We start from the raw sequence: 22,138 nt of genomic DNA, 5'->3' as shown, positions 1-22,138 counted from the left end.
AAGCTGAGCACTTTTCCTATTTATGTATTCCACACACTGTCTTCCTTCTCCTAATTCTTCAGCATCTGAACAAAGCCTCAGTGAAGAATTAAGCCTCAAATATATATTTGACTGCAGGCTAGAAAGGATATAACAGCAGGCTGTTCCATTTCCAGTGCTTATTGCAAAGATGAAAACTTGGATTAATATTTGCTAAGCTGATGGGGGAAGAAAAAAAACAAGTGCTGGAAAAATTCAATTCTGCTATTTTACATTCAGTGATTCTAAATAAATTCAGTTTTTAAATAACATCATTTAGGAGAGGGCACCAGGGAACCATCTGGACACCTGAGCCCAGACACTCAGCACAGTTTTAGAAGCTGCCATGCAGCATCCAAATTTTAGATTTGATCGTTAGATGGGATGCAGGACTTAGAGCAGTCCAGTGTCTGGGCTCAGGTGATAAAGCATTAACCAGAAGACAGAAAAAACATCTAGAGACCTTTGATACGGCCCTGCACACCTGTGTCATGGCCCAGGAGTCACTCCATCATCATAAAAATATTTCTCTTCTGAATTACTGGAGCAACTTCAAAACTTGAACCATTTTAACAGTACCAATTCAAACCATAAGCTAATAATTAATTTTTTTTTTAAATATGAGAGACAGAGGAGAAAAAGAAGGGAAAAAAGAAGGTTTAAGCAGTGAAGCTCCCCAGTGGATTCTAGATGGCGTCTGAGCATCTCCTGCACAATCAGCAGAGCAAACCCAGCCAGGACTGTCTGAGGCAATGCTGCTCATTTCTCAGACAAGCAGCTCTCAATCTTTTTTAGAAGAGTGAGTAAATATTGCAGCAGAGGTGACCAAAGTCCAAATAACTTATTTAAACTCATGCTGGAAACTTTTGTCAGTGATTTGGGGGTTTTTATGCTGCACAGAGCTAAAGGATAAATAAACCCAGCAGTCTGTGCTTGGCAGAGATGACTTGTGCAGCCTTGCCAGCTTGTCTAGAGCATGATTAGGCATATGGCACACTCTTGATCTCTGGGGAAGGATTCATTATCCCCCAATTTTGTGTCATTTTTAAGAGGCCAAGCTGACACAAGCAGCAATGAAGGCACAGAGTTATTCAGGTCACGCAGCCAAAACCACATTCTGCTTTCAGCCACTGCAGATCCTGAGTGTTTGTTTCCTTTTTACAGTAATTGCAGAGGTCAATGAAAACCCAGTAAAAGCTGCCATTCCAGTGTGCTTGGAGACCAAGGCATAAATGCAAAACATCTGCTGTTTGTAGAGGCTCAAAAGCTGCCTGTGAAAATCAGCTCCAAACAACCCCTGTGAAAAGGGGAAGATGTTCAGCTTGGCTCTGACAGAACAACTTGTTCTTCTGTCACTGGCAGAAAATCAGGAAGCCCCAAACAGCAACAAAGAAGGGGTTTTAATGATTTTATTATTTTTAAACCTTGTTGAGACTCTGTATTACAAACATACCCCAGCTGGCAGGGAGGAGAGAGAAGGGGGGGATATTCCCAGGATTGTTCCCCCAGTTCACTGTCTGTGTTATCCCTCTGTCCCGCTCCCAAGGGACACCAGTCAGTAGGACAGGGGTACATTTTCCTCACCCTTGGCTAGGCAGACCCTTCACAGGGTAGCAGAGTTAAAAAGGAAATATCTGTCTACTGATTTGCTGATTTCTGTGGTTTTTTAGCTCTGTCATCATGATTTAGAATCACAGATGGAATGGCGTTGGAAAGGAATTGAAGATCATCCAATTCCAACCCCTTTTCACTACCACAGGTTGCTCCAAGCCCCATCCAGCCTGGCTTTGGACACTTCCAGGGATGGGACAGCCACAGCTTCTCTTGTTCCAGTGCCTCACCACCCTTTCTTCCATACATTTAAAAGAATTTCTTCTGTAAACTCCATCATGTCTAAATACACCTGCTGATATTCTTACATCTCCCCTTACCTTCCGGCTGGTTGTGAAATAACACAAATGGTTTCTGGGCTGGAGACTGTTGTTGGGCAGCTCAAAATTAAAATAATAAACTCAGTACAGAGGGGGTTTAAGCTGTATTGAAGTCCTTCCTCAGCAAAAATTTCAAAACTTTTTTCCCAACATTGATTATTCCACCCTGTGAATGCTCATTATTATTCTATGGGCAAAGGATAAAGAGAACAGGAAGTTTCTATTTTCCTGGAAAAGTGTGAAAGAAGTTTAAAAAAAAGTTATCCTCTCAGGATACAACGTGCCAAGTGTGCTGAATACAGACACAAAATTTCAAATGGAAATTTTCAGTTCATACCCATCACAAGACAAAATGCTATTCTGCCCACAAAATGGGCAAGTCCAAAATTCATTTTCTAGTGAGAAATAGCAGCCCTTATGGTTATGAGTTTTAAGCAAGATTTTTGTGAATAATTGTGTATATTTAGAACTCTCCATTTCCACATATAATCTTGTTAAGTACAGACAGCTTTTGAAAGGAAAAGAGAGAGAAGTGAGACTGCAAGGATGGGACAAATATACATAATTTAAATATTTCAAGTGAGCTGCCTTTAAAGCATTTTGCAGTGCATTATTTTTGATGGAATTGTGTCAAGATCACAAAATAAAAAAGACCAATTGAGCAAGCAGTGCCATCTCACACAGCTCAGTTTGCATTATTTATGGCAGCTAATGCTTAGCTCCCTCCTCTGAAGTTACATTTGTGTCTGAAGATGGAAGCAGATTTCAGCACCATAAAAAGAGGAATAATCTTCACAAACAGTAAAAGTTTCATGTGAGCCTTAAGAAGTTTTCTATGCTATTTTACAGCAATATTTTCTATTTTACCTGAGGTTTGCCATTTTCCTTAGCATTTAAGGTTGGCATCTGGATCCTGCACCGAGAGGCACCGTTCAGGAAGGTTTTAGAACTCTGAAAAAAGAAAACAGAAACAAAACAAAAAAAACCCCTATTTTTTCATTTTTTCTGCTTTTTTTCCTTTTTTTTTTTTTTTTAGGATTACATTATTGTAAATCATCTCTCTGGACCAAGTTTTTCTGCATTGTAACACAAACATAACCCCAACTGGAGCATCTTGAATTTGATGACAGTGTGTTTTGAGATTTTCAAGTGCTTACACACACCTATGGCAAGGGACATAAAATGCACTCACAAATTGATCTGAAGGCTTATTTCACACTGGTTTTATACAGAAGGAGCTGAATTCAGAGCACAGTCATGCCCCTCTCAACATCTTTAGCTGCTTTTTCCTCTACTGAACTTACTGACATTGCAAACTCAGTTTTTGCTTTAAGAAAATTCCAGCAGCAACTACAGAAGTTGATTTGTTTCATAAAAACCTTTATTTTTCACTTTCCTAATCCCTTTAAGAGAAAAGTTCATCCCTTTAGCTTATATTCTGTAAGACTAAATTCTTTTAGCCCATAAATTCTTGTCTTCTTGTGGACAGGAGTATTGATGAGGAGTCTGAGCACCTCCAGCAAGTTCCAGGAGAAAAATAATGACACAAAAATCTACATTTTAGGCACCAGATGGACTTGTTTTTATCCTCACTTATTAACAAGTACATTCCTGTGTCAGTTCACACCAAAATTCACTGGAAAACACCACTGGAATTCACTGCATTCACTGGAAAACATCATTCTGAGATCTTTAGTCTAAAAAGATTTATCAGGGACATTCAGATTTGTCTGCTGAATTAAATATACAGCTCTAAAATAGGTCTGCAGTCAGGTATGGACAACCTATTGCTAAGTCCCAAAGAAGCACTGTGAATTCCTCAGGGATGAGATGCTCAAGTGTCTAATCACACTCTGGATGCCACACTGAAAAAAAAAAATCAAGAAAGGACAATAAAAAGCCCTACAAACTCTGTCCCAAATAACCCCCTCCTCAAGCTCACAAATAAAAAAGGAATGCAAATCCTCACTGAACAATCCAGCTCAAAATCAATCACTGATTTTTGTGAATTATTGAGTATATTTAGAATTCTCCATCTCCTGGTAATTCTTCCCCCCTGCCAAAAAAATCAAGAGTTTGTATTTCAGTGTTTTATACAAAAATTGCCCTTCATCAATCAAATCCTTCTAAGAAGAAAAAATACTTTTGAGGATAAACTGTGGTAGTTCTGCAGCTCAGTTCAGAGCTGAGGCACAAGCAGTTTTGGACATGCATTCCTCAAAATAAACCAACAATACTCGAGCCCCCAGGGTCTGATAAAACAGATTTTTAAGTTTTATCTTACAGAAAATCTGGCTCTTGTCAAAAATGTGATTTACAAGAATCCACAGGGAAGAAAATCCATCACCTAAAGACAAGTCATCTACATTTTTAATCAGCAGCTCAGCAGAGGAAAAATGAATGACTTTTTCATTTGACTGTCAAAAAATAAGATTTACTACAGTAAGGAGAAAATGTCTGGGGAAAAGGACTACACTGAGAGGCTGCACATTTAATACTTGGGTTTCTTCCTCCTTTCCAGGAGATAAAAACTGCAGCCTGGTAATTTTGAAATGCACAAGCACTTTGCAACAGGAGTTTAAGGGAGGGAAGTTTTCTGGGAATGCAAAGTGGAGACAAAGGAAGTTCTTAGAGTACAAAGACAAGTTTGTATGAACATGATGTAACTGTGGGGGGAAAAAAGGCACAGGGAGAAAAGGTGAGAAGCAATAAAACCAGTTCTAAACCACATTTCCCAAAGGGAGGAAAAAAAAGTTAAATCTCCTCTTTAACTTTCATAAAGGAAGTGCAGCAATTCTGAATAACACCCACTGACTTGCATTTGTCATAGGTACAGCCCTCCAGAAAGTCAAGATGAAGCCTCCAATGCCAGCATTAAAAAGCACTTTATTGTCCTCAAGTATTTATCTGGAAACAAATTTCAGATGGGTAAATCAGAGCCAAGATGAATTCAGGCAAATGAAGCCCAGCCCAGGAAAGCAGAGAATAAAGAGAAAGAACCACATGCTCAGGGCTCTGAGCCTGACTCTCCATCTGTGGTTTTGGACAGCTCAATGAAATCTGATTACTCACCACTACAAACTCTGTGGAAATACTGGGCTCAGGACCACACTGCAAATAAACATTAGATCAAATTCATCCAAAACTGGCATCACACAGAGAGGACTGTGATCTCTCAATCTTAATATAAACCCTTCCCTCGTGCTGAGCATTTATTTTAGTGCTGCTTAAATTTAACTGGCCTCATTCTTCCACAAGGAGATTTAGTCTTTAGTGCAGAGCTGCCTGCACCTACCCAGGACATCTGGCCAAAATTACCTGCCACAGCCTTAGGAGAAGAGCAAGTGTGTGTGTTTAACACCTGAAAAAAAAAGATTTCTAACTATTTGCAGAAGGTTGTTCAGGTGGAACAGAATGACTGGGAAAAAAAAAAGGACAGCAAGTATTTTACACCTGCTAAATTATAGCCCTTGTACAACACAGATCAAATATTTTTTCCCTATTTTACTACATCAACCTCCCTTCAATTAGCACTCACTTTTCTTTACAGTCAGAAGTTGTCATCACCACATCTACATCTGGATATCTTGAATTCCTACCTAATAAAATTCCTTAATTCCTAAGGCCACTTGTCTGTGGTGAACAGAAGCTGTGAGCTCCTTCCACAAGGGTTTAGAATCCTTGCAGACCACTCAGGAGTGAAGCATTTGGGCAGCTCCAATGACATAAAACTCCTAGGGACAAAGCAAACCTCAATCTGAGAAAGGTCCAAGGCAGGTGGGGCAGCCCTGTGATAACTCCTCCCAGATTTTCCTGTGATAAACTCCTCCCAGATTTCCAGATGTGAAATGGGAATAGGGAAGGAAGAAGTGATTCCTTTTGCTCTGCAGAGTGAGGTTTCCAGGGAAACAGGAGGTCAAATGCATCCCACACAGTGAGAGTGAGCCTGGGGCAGTGACCCTGCTGCTGTACCAGTGAAGACTGAGTCAGATGCTCCTCCTTTTCTGCAAATGGGAGAAATTGCTCCTAAAATACTAAATTAATTGTTAAAAGTATCATGATAAGTAGATATTGCATGTCAGAATTTTCCACACTAGCTGAGACATATGAGCAATATACTGTGCAGAGCTCTTTAGTTATGCTTTCCAGTTGAAGTGTATTTGAAACAAATAAATATTTATTTCCATAAAGCTTAACAGGATATTCTGTAAAAACAATGCTCTGAACTATATAAAATCTAAGGAAAATGGGACTCTTAACAGCAGGCAATCAGAGTCACATCAAATACTCTCACACTTGACAGAAGTTACTTCTAAGAAATGAAAAAGGAAAAAAAGGAAAAATATAGAGCATAGTGTGAGCCCACCTTGTCTCACAGGAATAAAATAAGGAATTCCACAGACCACCAAAAGCATTCAGAAGCTTTATCAGAAGTGCTTCATATGAAGATTAAAAAAATTTAAGAAAAGAAGAGAGAACACAGACTAGAAAAGTTGCCTTCAGTTCCTATTCAAGAGCATTTCAAATGTAGAACTACATTGATCTGAAAACATTAGGGGGTAAAAAAAGAGAAATCAACCCTGTACAATTTACCTGTGAGGCTGGCAAAGAAAATACATGGTTCACATGATTCACGTGTACAGACAATTTCCATGTAGGATTTCCTTGGGACTGTCACCCACAGCCCTGATTGCCCTCAGACATGGGAAACCTCACGGCCTGCTCTGCCAATCCCCTCTACTATTCCAAAAACTACCTGGAAATGTGGCAGACCTGACTGCCCAAGGGTTCCTGGGAGCCTGGAGCAAGAACTGCTCCAGATTTTGGCTGCAGTAGAGACAAACCCAGAGCAGAATCTCAAGGAACATGAACCACGATCAACCTGTGAGCACAGTCCTGAGCAAAACTGAGCCAGGAATGACATTTCTGTCATGAGAAGTTACACACAGCTGGTTTTCCTAATGCTCTTTTTGTTGCCTTTCCTTGCTTTTTACTTTTCTCCAATTCCATTTGGATTGCTTTCCTCCTCTTGGGTTCATGAGGCAGAAAAGGAATCATCTCACTCAGTAACTCAGGATTTCTTAGGGAAATCTTTCTACCTCTGACACATCATTCTAAAATACTTAATAAATAAATAATATTTATTACTTATTTACCTACCTTAATACTAAATACTTGAACAAAACACCCTACAAAGATGCTCAGGAAGACTGAAAAAAATTAGGAAAACTCAAGAAAAATGAAAGAAAAAAAAAAGAGATGGACAGTTTTTACTTGGTTTACTGTAAGATCAGCTGATCCGAAACAAATTAATTCACCTCTTGATTCATTTACTTTGAGAGAAAATAAGCTCCTGGTTTACCAGTGAAGCACAGAAGACCAATCATTGCCTCAAGCACAGCATCAGTTACAACAGCCTGGCACAAAGATCCACACACACAATCTGATTCACAGAACCACCTTATTAAATGTGTCTATTAAGAGGCAAAAATCAAAATAGAAAATGCCTTTACTTACACTGGATGGTGTGCAGGAGCAACTGACATCTTTAGGATCTGAAATAAAATACCACACAGAGGTAATAGTGAAAACAAGCCTCCCCCAAGATTTAAGAAATCTCCTAAAACACTTTTAAATAGTGTAACTTACTGACAATACACTGACAGTAGAGATAAAAAGTGCTATCTGGCAGTCCAGCTAGTTACAGAATTCTTGATAGATCTGCCAAAATTCATCTCCTGAGACAGGACAGCTACAGTAAAACAAATATTCACATCTCAGAGTCTGCATAGGGACAGGATGGGGCATCCCTCTTTAATTTCTAATTTTAAGTGTCAAAAGCTGCTCCCTCAGCTGCCTCCAGTAATTGATGGCACAGAGGATGATGATGGTGGGAGCTGAATGGCAGCACAGAACGTTCACTGCAGCCAGGTGGGACCTTCAGCCAAGGGACACTGAAGGCATTTACCAACACAGGGTGACAGGACAGGGGGCTGAACTCAGAATTGTCACCGACTCTGTCAGGGGAGCTGGGGAGGGATCTGGGGCACAAACCAAATGAGGAACAGCTGAGGGGGCTCACCTGGAGAAAAGGAGGCTCAGGGGGTGTTTTATTGCTGTATTTATTGCTGTTTATAATTCCCTTACAGCAGGGGACAGCCAGGGGTGTGGCTGTGCTCCCAGGGAACAGGGACAGGAGGAGAGGGAACGGCCTCAGGGCAGGCTCAGGGTGGACAGCAGCAGGAATTTCTGCACTGAAAGGGCTGTTAAATACTGACAGGGGCTGCCCAGGCAGGTTTGGAGTCCCCATCCCTGGAGGTGCCCTGGGCTGGGGTCAGAGTGGGCATCAAAGTTGGATGACCTTGGAGAGCTTTTCCACCCTCAGCGATTCTGCTGGATAAGCTCTCTGAAGGCACACCAAGTGCTTTCTTCCCCCACCAAGTGTTCTGTGAAGGAGCTCTCTAAGCTTAGAAGGAGCTCTCTAAGCTGAGCCCTCCATGGCTGTGTCCCAGTGAGCACTCACGTTCAATGAGGAACAGGAAACAAAGAACCCCCATGAGAGCCACGATGAGCCCAGGCACCACAAAGGAGAGACCCCAGCACGAGGACACCCAGTAAGCAGCAATCAAGGATCCCAAGATATTCCCCACTGAAGTGTGGGAATTCCAGACTCCCATGATCAAACCTCTCCTGCATTAAAAAAAACAAAAAAACCCACACAAATATTAATTATAAGCATTAATGTCTTGAGAAAAGTGTATCAAAATGGCTGTGCAGCTGTGGTGTCAGTGCAGTATGCCATATGATTATTTAACTGATCATTTATTCATGCTACATGCTACTCCCATGATCAAACCTCTCCTGCATTAAAGAAAAAAAAAAAACAAACCAAAAACCACACAAACATTCATTATAAGCATTAATCTCTTGAGAAAAGTGTATCAAAATAGCTGTGCAGCTGTGGTGTCACAATATATCTCATGGTTCTTTAACTGATCATTTATTCATGCTACAATCTCCACCTGGCAATTTCAAGGCACATAAATATGAATAAAACTGTTGTAAATATTCTGTGCATGACAGAATTTATCCTGCACTTCTTGGCATTTAAAAACACCACTAGGGCTTGCATACTTCTGGGCAGTTTCTCTAATTAAAACAAACATTGATGTTGTGTAGCATGTGGACACCAAGTCTGATGCTTTTGGGAATAAAAATCCTCCTGCAAACACATTGCACTGATAATCTGATGCTTGCAGGATATGTCAGACTTGTCATGCAGAAGGAAACAAACTGCAGAGGATATGGGGAGCAAATTCAGTATTTTCTGATGCCATTCTGGACTTGCTGGGCTCTGGCAGAAGGTGAGACCTGCACACATCAGGTTCCTGTCTGCTGGAAATCCCACATTAGAGCTGCTGCACATCAGCTCCATCTGAGCTAAGGTAAAGCACAAAAATCCCACTGAAGTCATGAAAACAGAGATTTTTTTCCCTTTTAAGTTAAGGGGAAACTGCCTTGCCCTCAGCAGGATTTTACCTGGAGCAGCCCAACTTGAACAAACAGAATCTTTTTCATGGCCTGAAGACAGAATTTAGGAGTTCTGCTCATGCTTCATGGAATTAGAGCAGAATGAAAACAAGGACCAGGTCACTGACATTTAAACCAGAGCCCAACTCACCAGCCCAATATCCTAGAAGTAAAGGATGCTGCTTTTGCACAAAGTAAAGCCTGAATAAATGTATTTATTTTGCACAGACTCCCCATCTTGTTCAATATTATATGACAGTTACCATTCTGTGCATTTCCTAATGGAAAATTAGTTTGAGGCTACATCTTTTTAACCATCCTGTAGTTTATATATAAATCAAATACTGAATTTCATACATCCTTCTCTGGAACTGATTAACAACAATGCTCTACAGATACAAAGGATGGTACCACAGTAGCATTATTATATGCTACATGCATCAACCATTATCAAAGGCAGTGGGTTTGCCATGTAGCTCCTGCAAAATTTATGGAAAATTACTGTATGGTGTGACAAAATAAACATCATGAGTGATCACTGTGCAGGATTAATATAAAAAAAACAACAAACCAAGCAGATTATTTAAAGAAGGTGATAAAAGAAAGATTAAATCAGCTGCCATATGTATTTTGTCTTCTAAATTAAATTTTCAAGTTTATGTGTGCTAGAAAAAAAGACATTACACAAAGGTATTTTTTACAGTTATGCCTTGATAACTGTTTTGCAACACAGAGGAAAACACAGGAAGTTTCACATTAAAATGGCATAATAACAGCCTTTACTGAGAGCAGTTTTAGACTGTTTATATTTACAAGAATTATTCTAATACAATTCTGAAATAATTCATCTAAAAAAGAGCTACCACTGTTTTGACATGAGGGAGACAGTTTCAAACCAATATATAAATTAAGCAGCATAATAAATGAAGCTCCTCTCAAAATTCTAACTGCTTTGTTTCTTTAAAAAAAAAAAAACAAAACCAAAGAACCACAGAAGCCTAAGAAAGATATTTAAATAGATATTATAATGTCACAGCCAGAATGTATTGATCTGTGCTTCCAAAGCTGTGGATTTGTATCATTTACCTTCCTTTTCCAAACCAGTTGCCAATACATGTAACGACACTTGGCCAGCCAGTGGTTTGCACCAACCCATTGGCTATCTGAAAGTATATAAAAAAATAATAAATCAACATTTCCTGTCATAAACCAGGTTCCTACACAATTCCTGCTGAGTTCTGCATTGGGAAAAGGAAATCTACACAAATGCATTGAATTCAGAAATTTACTGGGGGGTTTTGAAAGCATTTCTACCCCCCACCCAAGAATAAACAACTTACAAAGTTTTGCAGAGATTCTTCCCTCTACCTCCATCTCTATAATTAGTTTATGATTTAAATCACAGAATACTGTAATTCAGTCACTTATTTACGAAAAATCACACTGCTCTGAGCTGCAAAGAGAAGTGAATTCCCCACAGTCAAGCAGCAGCATAACACTTATCTCAACTTGAGCATATGGCAAAGCATGTTTGCAATCAAATAAAGCAGAAAAAAAGACAACTTTAGGGGAGACTGGATAACTTTAAAATGCTTAGCAGACATCTGTAAATAAACTGAGAGGAGGAATTTAATTTAATATATTCAGGGTGAAGTAAGAATTATTTTAGTCTCCACATTGCACAGAACATTAAAAGCATCACAAAAAGTTCCCTGTCTGCAATTGCACCATAACACAAACATCACAATACAAAACCTCACATGTACAATGAGCATTTGAACATGCAACAAAAACCAAACTCAGTCTACCCAACAAAAACCAAGCTCACTCCACCCAACAAAAACCACTGGGGCTGGTGGTGTGAGAACCCCCTGGAGTTATAGTGCTCACTGACCACATCCCACAGGGCAGAGACAGTCAGCTCAACCCTACAGGAGGCATTTCCTGTTGAAAACCCCTGATGCCAGAGGGCTGGGGTTATTAATTAATCACAGATTAATTGGTGACAAGGTTACAGAAGTGCTGTGCCAGGTTAGTATCTCCCCATGCCATCTTGCTCACTGCTATACAGAAGTGCCAGAGGTGAGAGCGTTACTGCAACCACACAGAGAGCAGCAGTGCAAGGTGCACATCTGTCCAAAATGGCCCCAGGGCCAACCCTAGCCTGCTCCTGACCTAAATTCCATTTTGGCCAACGGTAAAAATTCCTGACACCTGATCAGAGCTCTGAAAAATCTCCCACAGTGAACCTGGTTACATAAGCTGCCTGTTCCCAGCCACACCAGTGTGGGAGGCTGCTCATCATTAGCAGTGTAAATGGAATTTTCCTGCAGAGAAAGCCAGGATGTGTCACTCAGGTCTTGGCAGACTGACAGAAGTAAACACGCTTGTTTCAAAACTCACACTCACTTAAGCTTGCAAAGATCTGGTTGCTGATTTGACACAGAGTGAAACACATTAATTTGCTTTCAACTAAAAAAAAAAACCCACCATTTTTCAAAAATAAACCCTGGGGGTACCCACTCTATCACTTCTGCCTGTCACCAACAAGCTATTCCAGCATTTACATCCTCCCACCCAACTATCACTGTGAGTAAGTGAAAAAACCCCAGTATTACCCTAAACAGCACCATGGGAGGAAGTCAGTGCCTAAATTCACACTGTGCCTACCTGGGCCATGATGTAAAACCAGAGATTGTGCACATTATAGAAATAACCCAATCCAAACATTGCAGTGAAGAGTCCACTGGCCAGCATCCCCCCTGTCAGGTAGTAGCGGATGGGCAGCCGCTCTCCGATGAGGCCACTTGGAATTGGGGAGGAAATAAAGAGAAAAGGCATCATTAAAAATGAGATCACACCCCAAAAGTCTTCACAAATGAAGGCTATTTTGTGTTGTTTAAAATTCTGGTTGCAGAGAAACTCTACTGGTAACTGCTGCTTGGCTTCACAGCAGCAAAAGAGCAATTGATAGCACTTGACAGGGGAAAAAAGCCCCAACAAAAGTTCATTAATTGCTAAGTTCTGACATCTGCACAAGCATCTTTCAGGGAGACACTCATCTGGAGCATATTCAGAGTCATTTATTTACAGAGTCATTTCCTAATTATGTGTCTCCAGCCATTGAAAGTGAGACTTGTCTCCCTTGCTAACGATTCAAGTCAGGAAGGTTCTGGCTTTAGTCAATAAAAAGAATCATCTCCACACAGCAGCTAAGACTGCACACTTGAGGATGGGTTTGGTATTATTTTAGGAGGTGTTTGCTCCCATTCTTTGACTAAAGTAAGCCAGGACAATCATTTAAACCCAATCAGTGCAATTTGGAGACTGAGTGGAGATTGACTGACTGATTGATTTACATTCTAGATGAAAAAAAAGACAGGCTAGACTTCAATCTGGAAAATATTCAGTCAAGACTGGTGCAGCTAAAAAGTTTTCAGTGTATCATAGATTGATACCACTGGAGCTCAGAATCATGTTGGCAGTTTTCCCCTCAGCAATCAATTTCTCACTCTCCATCAGAACCTCTGCAGTAGGAAAGCACAATATCACAGAAGTCAAATAACCTCATAAATAAACAGTAAAGAGAGTGGGGTTTTACCTTAAATACATCCCAACTGCATATGCACACAAAAATGAGTAATCCAGAGCTCCCAGTAGCTGTTTGTAGTTGCTCTTATCTAAGAATAATTTTCAAAACAAATTGTCACTTTAAATGTATTAATTACTTCCCAACCATTTTTACATATAACAACAAAAATGTCAGTGAATGTGCACTGACATTCAATTTCCAACAGGCACATTCAGACTTCAGCAAACATATTGCCAATGTTTTATTTAACAAAAAAATACCTTCTGCCTCTAAAACATTAGGAAAATATTGGCAGGCCCATGCTAAACTCTACCTTATTTAAAACACCATTTTGGAATAGAAGAAACATCAGTTATTAGCAAGGTGACCTTTTCTTAAAAGGCCTTCGGCAAAAGACAATCCAAAATCCAATTTAACAGACTTGATTAAAAGTGGTAAGATGAGTTGCAAAAGCATGAGATCCTAACAGAATGTCTAAAAAAATAAATCCATCATCATAGAGGCTTTTAAACAATCAGCTTAATATTTTTTAGTATAATTAGTTATTTAAATATTTTAAATATTAAGGTTTTTTTAAAAAATGGGTTAAGCCTTTTGTATTTCATTTTCCAGCTATTCACAAAGCACAGAGAAGTTCTGCTTAAAAAAACCCCAGAGTTCTGCCCTGTAGAGCAAACAACCATAATCACACCTAGATGGGAACTGCAGACAGGGCAGAGGCAGCAAAGGGGCTCCACCCTGATGGAAACACCAAGTCAACTCTCAAGGGCCCTGAGCTCATACCCAGACAGTTTGTGCATTTATTTGCAATAAACTGCCACAATTGCTATTGGCTTTAAGCACAGAGCCACAGATATTAAAACAAATTCCTTCCTCCAGTGTTTTTCTGGCAAAACTCCCAGCTTTGCCAAAAAAACACCTGAAAGAACAAGTCTAAGTGACATTCCAAAGGGGCAGCTTGGCAATGATGCCCATGGAAAAAGGAGGATATTTGGACTAAGAAATCTCCATTTAAAAAAGCCAATCAATACTTCAGGCAAACAAACTCAATCCCCCTTGGTAAAGGGACAAGAAACACTGCCCAGCTTTAAGTGCATCCCACCTGGGGGACTGAATTTTTCCAGCAGCCCCTGCAGCAGGAGTTAATACACTGGATTTTGTCCCCAGAAACCCCAGAGCTCAGATCTTTAATTATCTTTGAAGAGAGCAAGACTTTTTTCTACTTGCTAATTAAAGACTAATTAGAATGTAGGGCTACACAGACTGGGGTGGACTGGCACATTGACAGAATGAACTAATCTCTTTCACTGAGGTTTCTGGGAGCAATAAAAGTGTCAAGGAATGATTCAAACTCTCATTTAAAGTCAAATACGATTAAATTAAAATTTAATCGTCCAGTAGACAAATATTTTTTTTCTATTCAAGTGAAAGACCAGGTTCGTAAACTATCCAGTAAGTTGTCAAGTCTCTCCTGCAATGAAGTCCCCCCTTTTTCTTCATTAAAATGGAGAGAAATGTATTCCTTCAGGCAGATAAAGACTCTACAAAGTTCCAATTTAGATAAGAACCAAGTAATTTCACTTAAAAGATTGCTTGAATTAAACAAGCAGAAAATAATAATGATTGATTTTATTCTTCACCCTATTTTTCTAAGCAGACATGCTAAAGACAAAAACCATTTTCTGACTGAAAGCTGATCTAATGAAACCATCTCTTAGATATAACAATTAAAATAATCTCATTTATTTAAGTGACTTTAAGTAGCAAAAAATCATAAGGTAAGTCACAACTTCACTTTCTGTGGAGAAATCAGTGAGGACACAGAAAACAAAACAATTTCATGCACATCCCTCACACATGAAGAAATAGCTAATTATGAATATATCATAATTAATAATTATGAATATCAGCTCATTATTAGGATAAATCAGTGAGGACATGGAAAACAAAACACCCCTTCCATGCATGTCCCTCACACTTTAAGAAATAGCTAATTATGAATATGTAATAATTAATAATATAATTATGAATATTAGCTCATTTTAATGAAAGAAAGACACAAAACCAAAAAACCAAGCCTTACCAAATGGCTCCCATCCACACTGAGAGGCATTAAATGGCTTTTTGACAGGCTGGATCTGGGCTGCATATTCTTTGTAGGAGTCAAGCTCAACTTGGCTTGCACAATGCTTATGCAGCTCTCCCTGAAACAGAAAGGACATTTGAAAATGGAAAATTCCCTTGCAAACTGGGGAGTGATAACTCTCCTAAAGCAAGAAATTTAACAATTCTAGATTTATGTGTACCTGTGTCAAATCTACCAAAATCACTGAAATTGTTGGCCCTTATTAATTGTTTGGTATTTTGCTGGGGGCAGCCACCATTACATGGTTAGAAAAAAAATTCTACAGTAAACTGTAGAATCTGACAGTGAAAATCTCTGAAATTCTGCAGTAACATCAAGTACTTTGCCCACTGTTACTGCTCAGTTTTATGCAATGCAGCACTGGGGAATTTGGTTTGTGTCTGGCAAGTTATAAACACTGAAGATTAAAATAACAAACCCAGAATTAGAGAACTTGTGTCATCACCTTCACTGGGAACAGCCACAAGGGTACAGAAAATGATGACCATGATGCTCAGCAGTACTGGGAACACTTGAAAATGCCAGTGGAATGTTCAACTCATCAGTTCTGAGCAACTTTTCTCAACCATAAGAATGCAAACCTCTCAAATATCTCTAATTAGATTCATTCACATAAATGGGGTGCAGGCACAGCTGCTTCCAGCCCAAATCCAGACTTACATGTAATATTCTAGGTGTGGTCTCACTAAAGTTTATCAAGCAAATATCACTGTGTGCCAGCTTTATCAGTCTTTCATCTTGAAGGCATTTCAAGTTAAAGGTTAACCCTGCCTTTCACAACAGGAAATACTGAAAAAGACAACAACATCCTTGTCTGACAGGAGCAGGAGGATGTTTGAACAAGGACAACACCTCTCTCACCTTCACTATACTGATAGGTTTCCTTGAGAGATGGAAGCTGGCATACAGCAGGAAGGTGAGAGAGAAAATGAAAGCTCTATACCTACAAGAGAAAAGAAAAAAAATATGGATAATTATTTTATTTCGATTTCTTTTAGCACCAAGTCACACAGAACCATTACACAAGTCAGTGATAATATTGGAATAGTGGAAGATCATTTTTTTGAGTTCTCCAGCAGCCTGAAGAACCACCCTCTCAGTTATGCTGCTTCCCATCTGCTCTGAGGTGGCCTTGGGAGGAGCCTGGTGGCACTTGGGGACAGGCAGGACAATGTGGCAGTGCCCTGAGCCCACAGGGCTGACCTGCCTGGTGTGCAACCCTCCTTTAGAGGCTGTAAAATATCAGCTCAAAATTATTAAACATCAGCTCAACCCACTGAGAGTCATACTCCACACCTCCCTGTCTCCTTGGGTTTGGTGGCATTGCTAGGAAATAAGTGATGGCACCCTTAATTATCAGTTTGGAAATTTCTTCTGTTCTTACTGCTTTTAGGATTTAATTTTGCCTTCCTCTAATAGAAATCAGTCATTTGCAGGGATGGACAATGGGACTGACACTGGAGCACAAGAACAGAATTGAGCAGGTTTGGATTGGGAAGGAATTCTCCTTTGTGCCTCACTGGATCCTTGGGTCTTTCTCTACAGTTCAGCTGAATTAAAAGGGCATCTTAATTTCACTGTCACTGCAAGCATTAAACAAAGATAATAATTTGATCTATTCTATTCCCTATCTTCAGTTGTTTAAGGAGAGCATTTTGTAGATTTGTGCTTTTAAAAATACCCAAAACGTGTCTCCTGGCTCTTTCTAGCCTTGATCTTAAAATTAACATCTGTAAATATAAGTACATATATACATACAAATATCTGATTATCACACTGCCTGCCACAGTCCCTGATTTTTAATTAACCCTTTTCAATAATTTTTTGCCTTATGAACTTTTATATAACCAAGGTCTTGCTTTATGATTCTGGCATATTCACAGGAAAAAGTCATCCCACAAGCAGAGTTATTCACCCTCATGACTGAAAACATGCTCACAAGGGATAAAACTAAAACTACAATTACTTTGTTCCTGCTGCTCAACTAGTGAAAATGTCATAAAATGGCTCAGATGGAAAGAGCTTTTTCTTTCATTTGTTATTTTTTTGTTATTCACACGCAATTGACTCAGTATTCTATCTCAGGAACCACATGAACTGATGCCATAAAACTTCCAGGATTAGTTTTCCTAATGCGAGGAGGATTTTTGTTTGGTTTTGCTGGGGCGCTTTGCTGCTGTTTTTTTTTTTTTAATATTGCAGTAGCAAGAACTACAACTATAATTGTACAAGTCTGTATTACACATCAAATTATTGGGGAGAAAAGACACTTCTGGCTAAGAAAAGAAAGCTAATCTTGAGCACTCCTCCCACCCAGGATCTTGAAAATGCAATTTATTCTTTCAAACACATACCTTGCACAGAAAAGGACAAAAGGCTTTATTCTCTAGCATGCTTGACCAGTAAGGGTTTGTCTGGGTTTCCCAGCAAAATATTTCACTTTTTATAAGCCAGCAATATTTAATTATCATACAAATGACTGTGTGCTCTTCCTGGATGTATTCAACAATGAGAAAGCAAAAATCCTGAGCAAGGCAGCTGACACAAGCTCACAGTGTGCACAGCAAGGATCACACCAGCACTGCAGACTCACCACTGATCTCGTGAGAATGAAGTGATGAAACGGATCCCAGGAGGAAGCTGAGCCATCTACACCACAGCTGCTGCCAGATTCCAGGGGACACAATTATGGATGTGTGGCAATGTGATTTGTTCTTCTGGGATTGTGACAAAGATCCCCCAAAGCCTGTGGGTTCCACTAACATGGAATATCTGCTGCTGGGCTGATCCCCTTGCAGGTTTGGGTTTTTTTCCTTCTACCTTCAGTCACAACGTGGCAAATTCTTCACTCTGCCTTTGTTTACTGCTGATCTTCAAACAAGATAAGCTGGTAAGTAAACAGTCTGGTTGAGTTATTGGGATATTTTCTAATCATAACATTTGAATTAGCAATTATCCATTTCAGAGATAAGTAATTCACACCACTAAACTTCACATTAAAAATGCAGTGGAGAACTTTAAGCCTATATAAATTTCAGCCTTCTCTGATTTTTTAATTTATAATTTATTTTGAGAGCTTGGCATGGTATAAAGCAGTGGAGACACAAAGGAAAGATGCACTCAGAATTTGATCCAAAGCCAGCTTGTATCAGAACACTCAGCTTTTGTCCCAGAATGACTATGAACAGGCAGCTCCTCAGCTCACAAAGATCTGTTTGAGCACATCAGGAACATTTATGAGCTTGCAATTTGCTCAAGAACGGCTGTAGTGTTTCCAGCCTGGAATGAGAGACTCCTCCAGCTTGAGAGTGGGTGCTGCTGAACAATGCTGCCAGCAAGGCTTTACCAGCACTCCCTCTTCCATTTCCCTGACCCAGTATCAGCACTGCACAAAGCTCCACATCATCAGAAAGCCTTGGAAAAGGAAAAACCGAGATTCTTCACCACTTGAGCTCCCTACACCAGCAAAAGACAGGACCACGTGTGTCCTCAGAATACAAAGAACAGCGAGACCGCAGTGGTTTGGTTTAAACTCTCACAAAGTTCCTGCTGTTTGTTCCAACATGGGCTGAAGTCCCTTGACAATAAAACTCACAGATTTTATTCCAGGTGCTGCAACAGGAACTGGCTGCAGTTCAGGTGCAGAGTCAGGTGGCCAAAGGAGCTGTAGGCAAAAGGCGTGACCACAACTCACACACACAAACTCAGCAGGATCCAGGGACACTCCAGGACCCCACAACCCTCCTGGCAGCCCCCCAGGACCCCACAACCCCCCTTACATCCCTCTTTAATGCCAGCCCAAACCACTGCCATGCTCCTGATGGGAAGCTGGTAGGATTCAGCATGAGCTCTCCTGGTAAACAACAGGAGGTGAGTGAAAGAATGAAAGCACAACTGCCAAACCCAAAGCTGGTGCTCACCTGGGAATTTTAGGAGCTGACACAGGGCAGGTGAAGCCCTCCCTCTCTCCTCTCATCTTCACTGCCCCATCTAACTACAGAAATCAAAGCTGTTTGTCCTCAGCCAGGTAAGTGACAACAAACAGGATCTGCCATGTCCAAGCTGGCAACTTGAAAGCTTCAGCAGCCACCCAGGCTTCCTCCCCAGGAACAGAGGAACACAACCCCCTCTTTACATAACTGAGTATCCCACCAAAAGATCAAGGCTCTGCTCCTTGATGCTAACACATTCTTGTCATACCTCTATTTTTTTCTACAGTGTCCTGGTTCAGCTTGCCACCTTCCTACCCTAAAAGTGAATTGACTTGCTAATCTCGTTTGGCATGTTCCACCCCCTCCCTGGCCCCGAATCAGATTGTGCAATTAATCAAACCCCATAATCATTCCCGCCCTACACGAGTTTCCTATCTGCACTCTGAGGTTGCTGAGGTTACAGAAAGTGCAACCCCACCCCCTCCTCCCCTCTCCCAACTCCAGATAAAGATCCCTGCCTCCCTCCTTGTGTCAGACTTGTCATCCTACAGCCATGGTTCAGGAGCCTGATCCACCAGAAATCCTGCCCTGAAATGCAGCTGATCCAATAGAGAATATTAACTCAATCCATGGCCATAAAACTGCCACACAGAATAAATCCAAGGCAGCAGGGGCATAAATACAAGGATTAAAAACTGGGATTGCCCCTTACAGCCACAGCTGGCTAGTCAGGTCAGATTTCAAAATTCCAATTTCAAAACAGCTATTTCTCATCAGTAATCTGTGTTTGGTTGAAATGAAACACAGCTCCAAGTGAGAGAAAAAAGGTAAGGAGAATAAGAGGTTGGCAAAAGCAGCTCAGAGCAGGAGCGAAGTTTTCCTCCAGCAATAACAGATTCATTTCAGGGTGATCCCAAGCTCCATTTCTCCTCTCTCACAGTCCTCTCCGAACACCAAAGTTATTTTACCAACCACACCAAGTGAGCTGACAGAAATACCCAGTAGGAAAACAACCTGAGAAGCCGGCAAAGAACAAACACCTGAGGTCAAACACTTCCTTAAACAGTTCTCTGAAACTATAATAGGACAGGGCAATCATCATTATAGCAAAGCAATTGTTTATCAGGTTACTATTTAACAGCTCCAGTGCAAGCAGGAAAAGACTGCACACCTCTTACAGAAGGTTTCAGGGCTCAGTGGTCACACAGGCTGCACAGCTGTGCACCTGCTGCACAGACTGCACTCACACAGCTCGCAGCATGAATCCTCAGGATAAATCCCATCACAAGCATCCCAGTCACTCCCAGCAAAGATGACTGGACTATCAGCAGCACAGAGAGAACTGCAGCCTAACTCTGTGTGACAGGGGCTGATATCATTTTTATGTACTGCAGGCACCAACACCTGAGTTCTCATTTACATCTCAATAACTTGTTTCTGTCTCCACATATTTCTAAGCTCCTCTGACATTCATGTGCATTTTAATAAACATAAAAAATATCCTCCAGATGATGCCTTAAGGTTTAACTTTCATATTTTCCAGATTCTGTACTGCATTAGTATAGAACTCTGAACTTCATATAAAGTGTTAGCAAGTGTTTTGAGACAAAAAAATCCTTTTCCAGCCCAAGAACCATTGCAGCTTCAGGTCCAAAAAGTGTAAACAATAGCAAACTGAGGAGAGCAGTCTGGGAGGAAGGGACTGCATAACCTGAAGCTGTAATTGGACAATTTACCCCAACATGGAAATGAACCAAAACTTATAAAAGTGAAAACTCGTGACCATCTTGGGTGTAGCCTTGGCCAGGCTCTTTTACTGCCCAAGGTGCATCCTTTGAAGGCCTTTTTAATAAATCCCTACTTTCTTTTTAATAAATCCCTATTTTATTCCTTTAATACTGTCTAGCCTCTGTTCTAGGTAGCCTCTCAAGGCATCACACATAAGCAAAGAAATTTGTGGCAATAAAAACTTGTGATAGCAGGTTGTAAACTTCACCTTTTATTGGAGATTGAAGCAAATTTTAAATACCAAGCTATACTTCAGAAATCACACTAATAAGCTACAACACATAACCAGTAGTTCATCAATACAATTTTTTACATTTCAGTTTTACTGATGAAGCCCAAGGACAACGTCCCTTTAGATCACTCAAATTTGTTTTATATTCTTTCATTTTCAGCAACTATTTCTGCCAACAGCGAAACCAACCCTCCACTTCCTCCTTGCTGCACTTCAGTGCACAAAGCCAGATATTCCCGTATTTACTTTAAAACCATATTTACCTTTCAAACTTGCTATTGCTCCTTCTCTGCAGCGGCTGAAGCATTCCTTCCTCCCTATTTCAGGAAAGCAGGAGCGGCTTTTTCCCCCTGCAAACACAGCACAGGCGGGCTCAGCTGTGCTGGGCAGGGAAAGGGAAGGTCCTGGCTGGGCTGAGATGAATTCTGTCAAAGCCTGTGCAGACACCGGGTTACTAAACCCTCCCCGGGGTGCCCTTAAGGGCTCACAACGCCTTCGCACACACGCGGATCAAATGCAAATTGTGCTTAATACCCGGCAGCTCTGCACCTGAGCCAGAAGCTGCCAAATCCATCACTCCGGTGCCTTAAATAGCTGCGTTCCTTCTATTTAATACAGGGAGGGAAAGGGTCACTGCGCTTAGGGACCCGCAGAGGGACCAGGGCGGCTCCGGCTATCCCAAAGGTCAAGGGCAGCGGAGCCGAGACGGGGAAGGGACAGGCACCGCCTTCCCCCGGGACTCACGGGCAGGGCACGGCCGGGCTCTGTCCCTGTCCCACCGCAACCCCGCGGTGCCACCCCCGAAACCGAGCAGCGCCTCCCCGTCCAGCAGGATGGGGGCTCCGGGGAAAAATAAACGGGAGAAAAGCAGACAAAAGGCGGCGGAGTGACAGAACGCCCAAGCCCGCGGCCGCCGCTCCTCAGCCCAGCCCGGCCCGGCCCGGCCGCCGCTCCCGAGCGGCCCCGCGG

The 22,138-nt window shown here is 41.0% G+C and overlaps 1 protein-coding gene across 3 annotated transcripts in view; it reads right to left on the bottom strand.

Moving 5' to 3' along the window:
* Window positions 1-21,686, bottom strand: part of SLC37A1 (solute carrier family 37 member 1) — a 35,119-nt gene extending 13,433 nt beyond the window's left edge. The window contains exons 1-10 of one of the 3 annotated variants that reach the window (XM_054291329.1): window positions 21,433-21,686; window positions 17,811-18,104; window positions 16,079-16,160; window positions 15,155-15,275; window positions 13,081-13,159; window positions 12,150-12,285; window positions 10,566-10,642; window positions 8,473-8,639; window positions 7,467-7,504; window positions 2,817-2,900 (exon numbers count right to left, since the gene is read on the bottom strand). In XM_054291329.1, coding sequence (XP_054147304.1) covers window positions 2,817-2,900; window positions 7,467-7,504; window positions 8,473-8,639; window positions 10,566-10,642; window positions 12,150-12,285; window positions 13,081-13,159; window positions 15,155-15,275; window positions 16,079-16,160; window positions 17,811-17,866 — 840 coding nt within the window. In that variant the 5' untranslated portion in view covers window positions 17,867-18,104; window positions 21,433-21,686. The remainder of the gene's footprint in view (window positions 1-2,816; window positions 2,901-7,466; window positions 7,505-8,472; window positions 8,640-10,565; window positions 10,643-12,149; window positions 12,286-13,080; window positions 13,160-15,154; window positions 15,276-16,078; window positions 16,161-17,810; window positions 18,105-21,432) is intronic. The other 2 variants (XM_054291330.1, XM_054291331.1) reach the window with 2 other exon arrangements.
* Window positions 21,687-22,138: the final 452 nt, after the last annotated feature.

This window comes from Melozone crissalis, unplaced genomic scaffold (assembly GCF_028551555.1).
Source record: "Melozone crissalis strain CALT ecotype California unplaced genomic scaffold, PUWL_Pcris_2 ptg000090l_1, whole genome shotgun sequence".
Classification (NCBI taxonomy): domain Eukaryota; kingdom Metazoa; phylum Chordata; class Aves; order Passeriformes; family Passerellidae; genus Melozone; species Melozone crissalis.
Note: the sequence above shows the minus strand (reverse complement) of the source record. Positions and strands in the feature narration are given on the sequence as shown.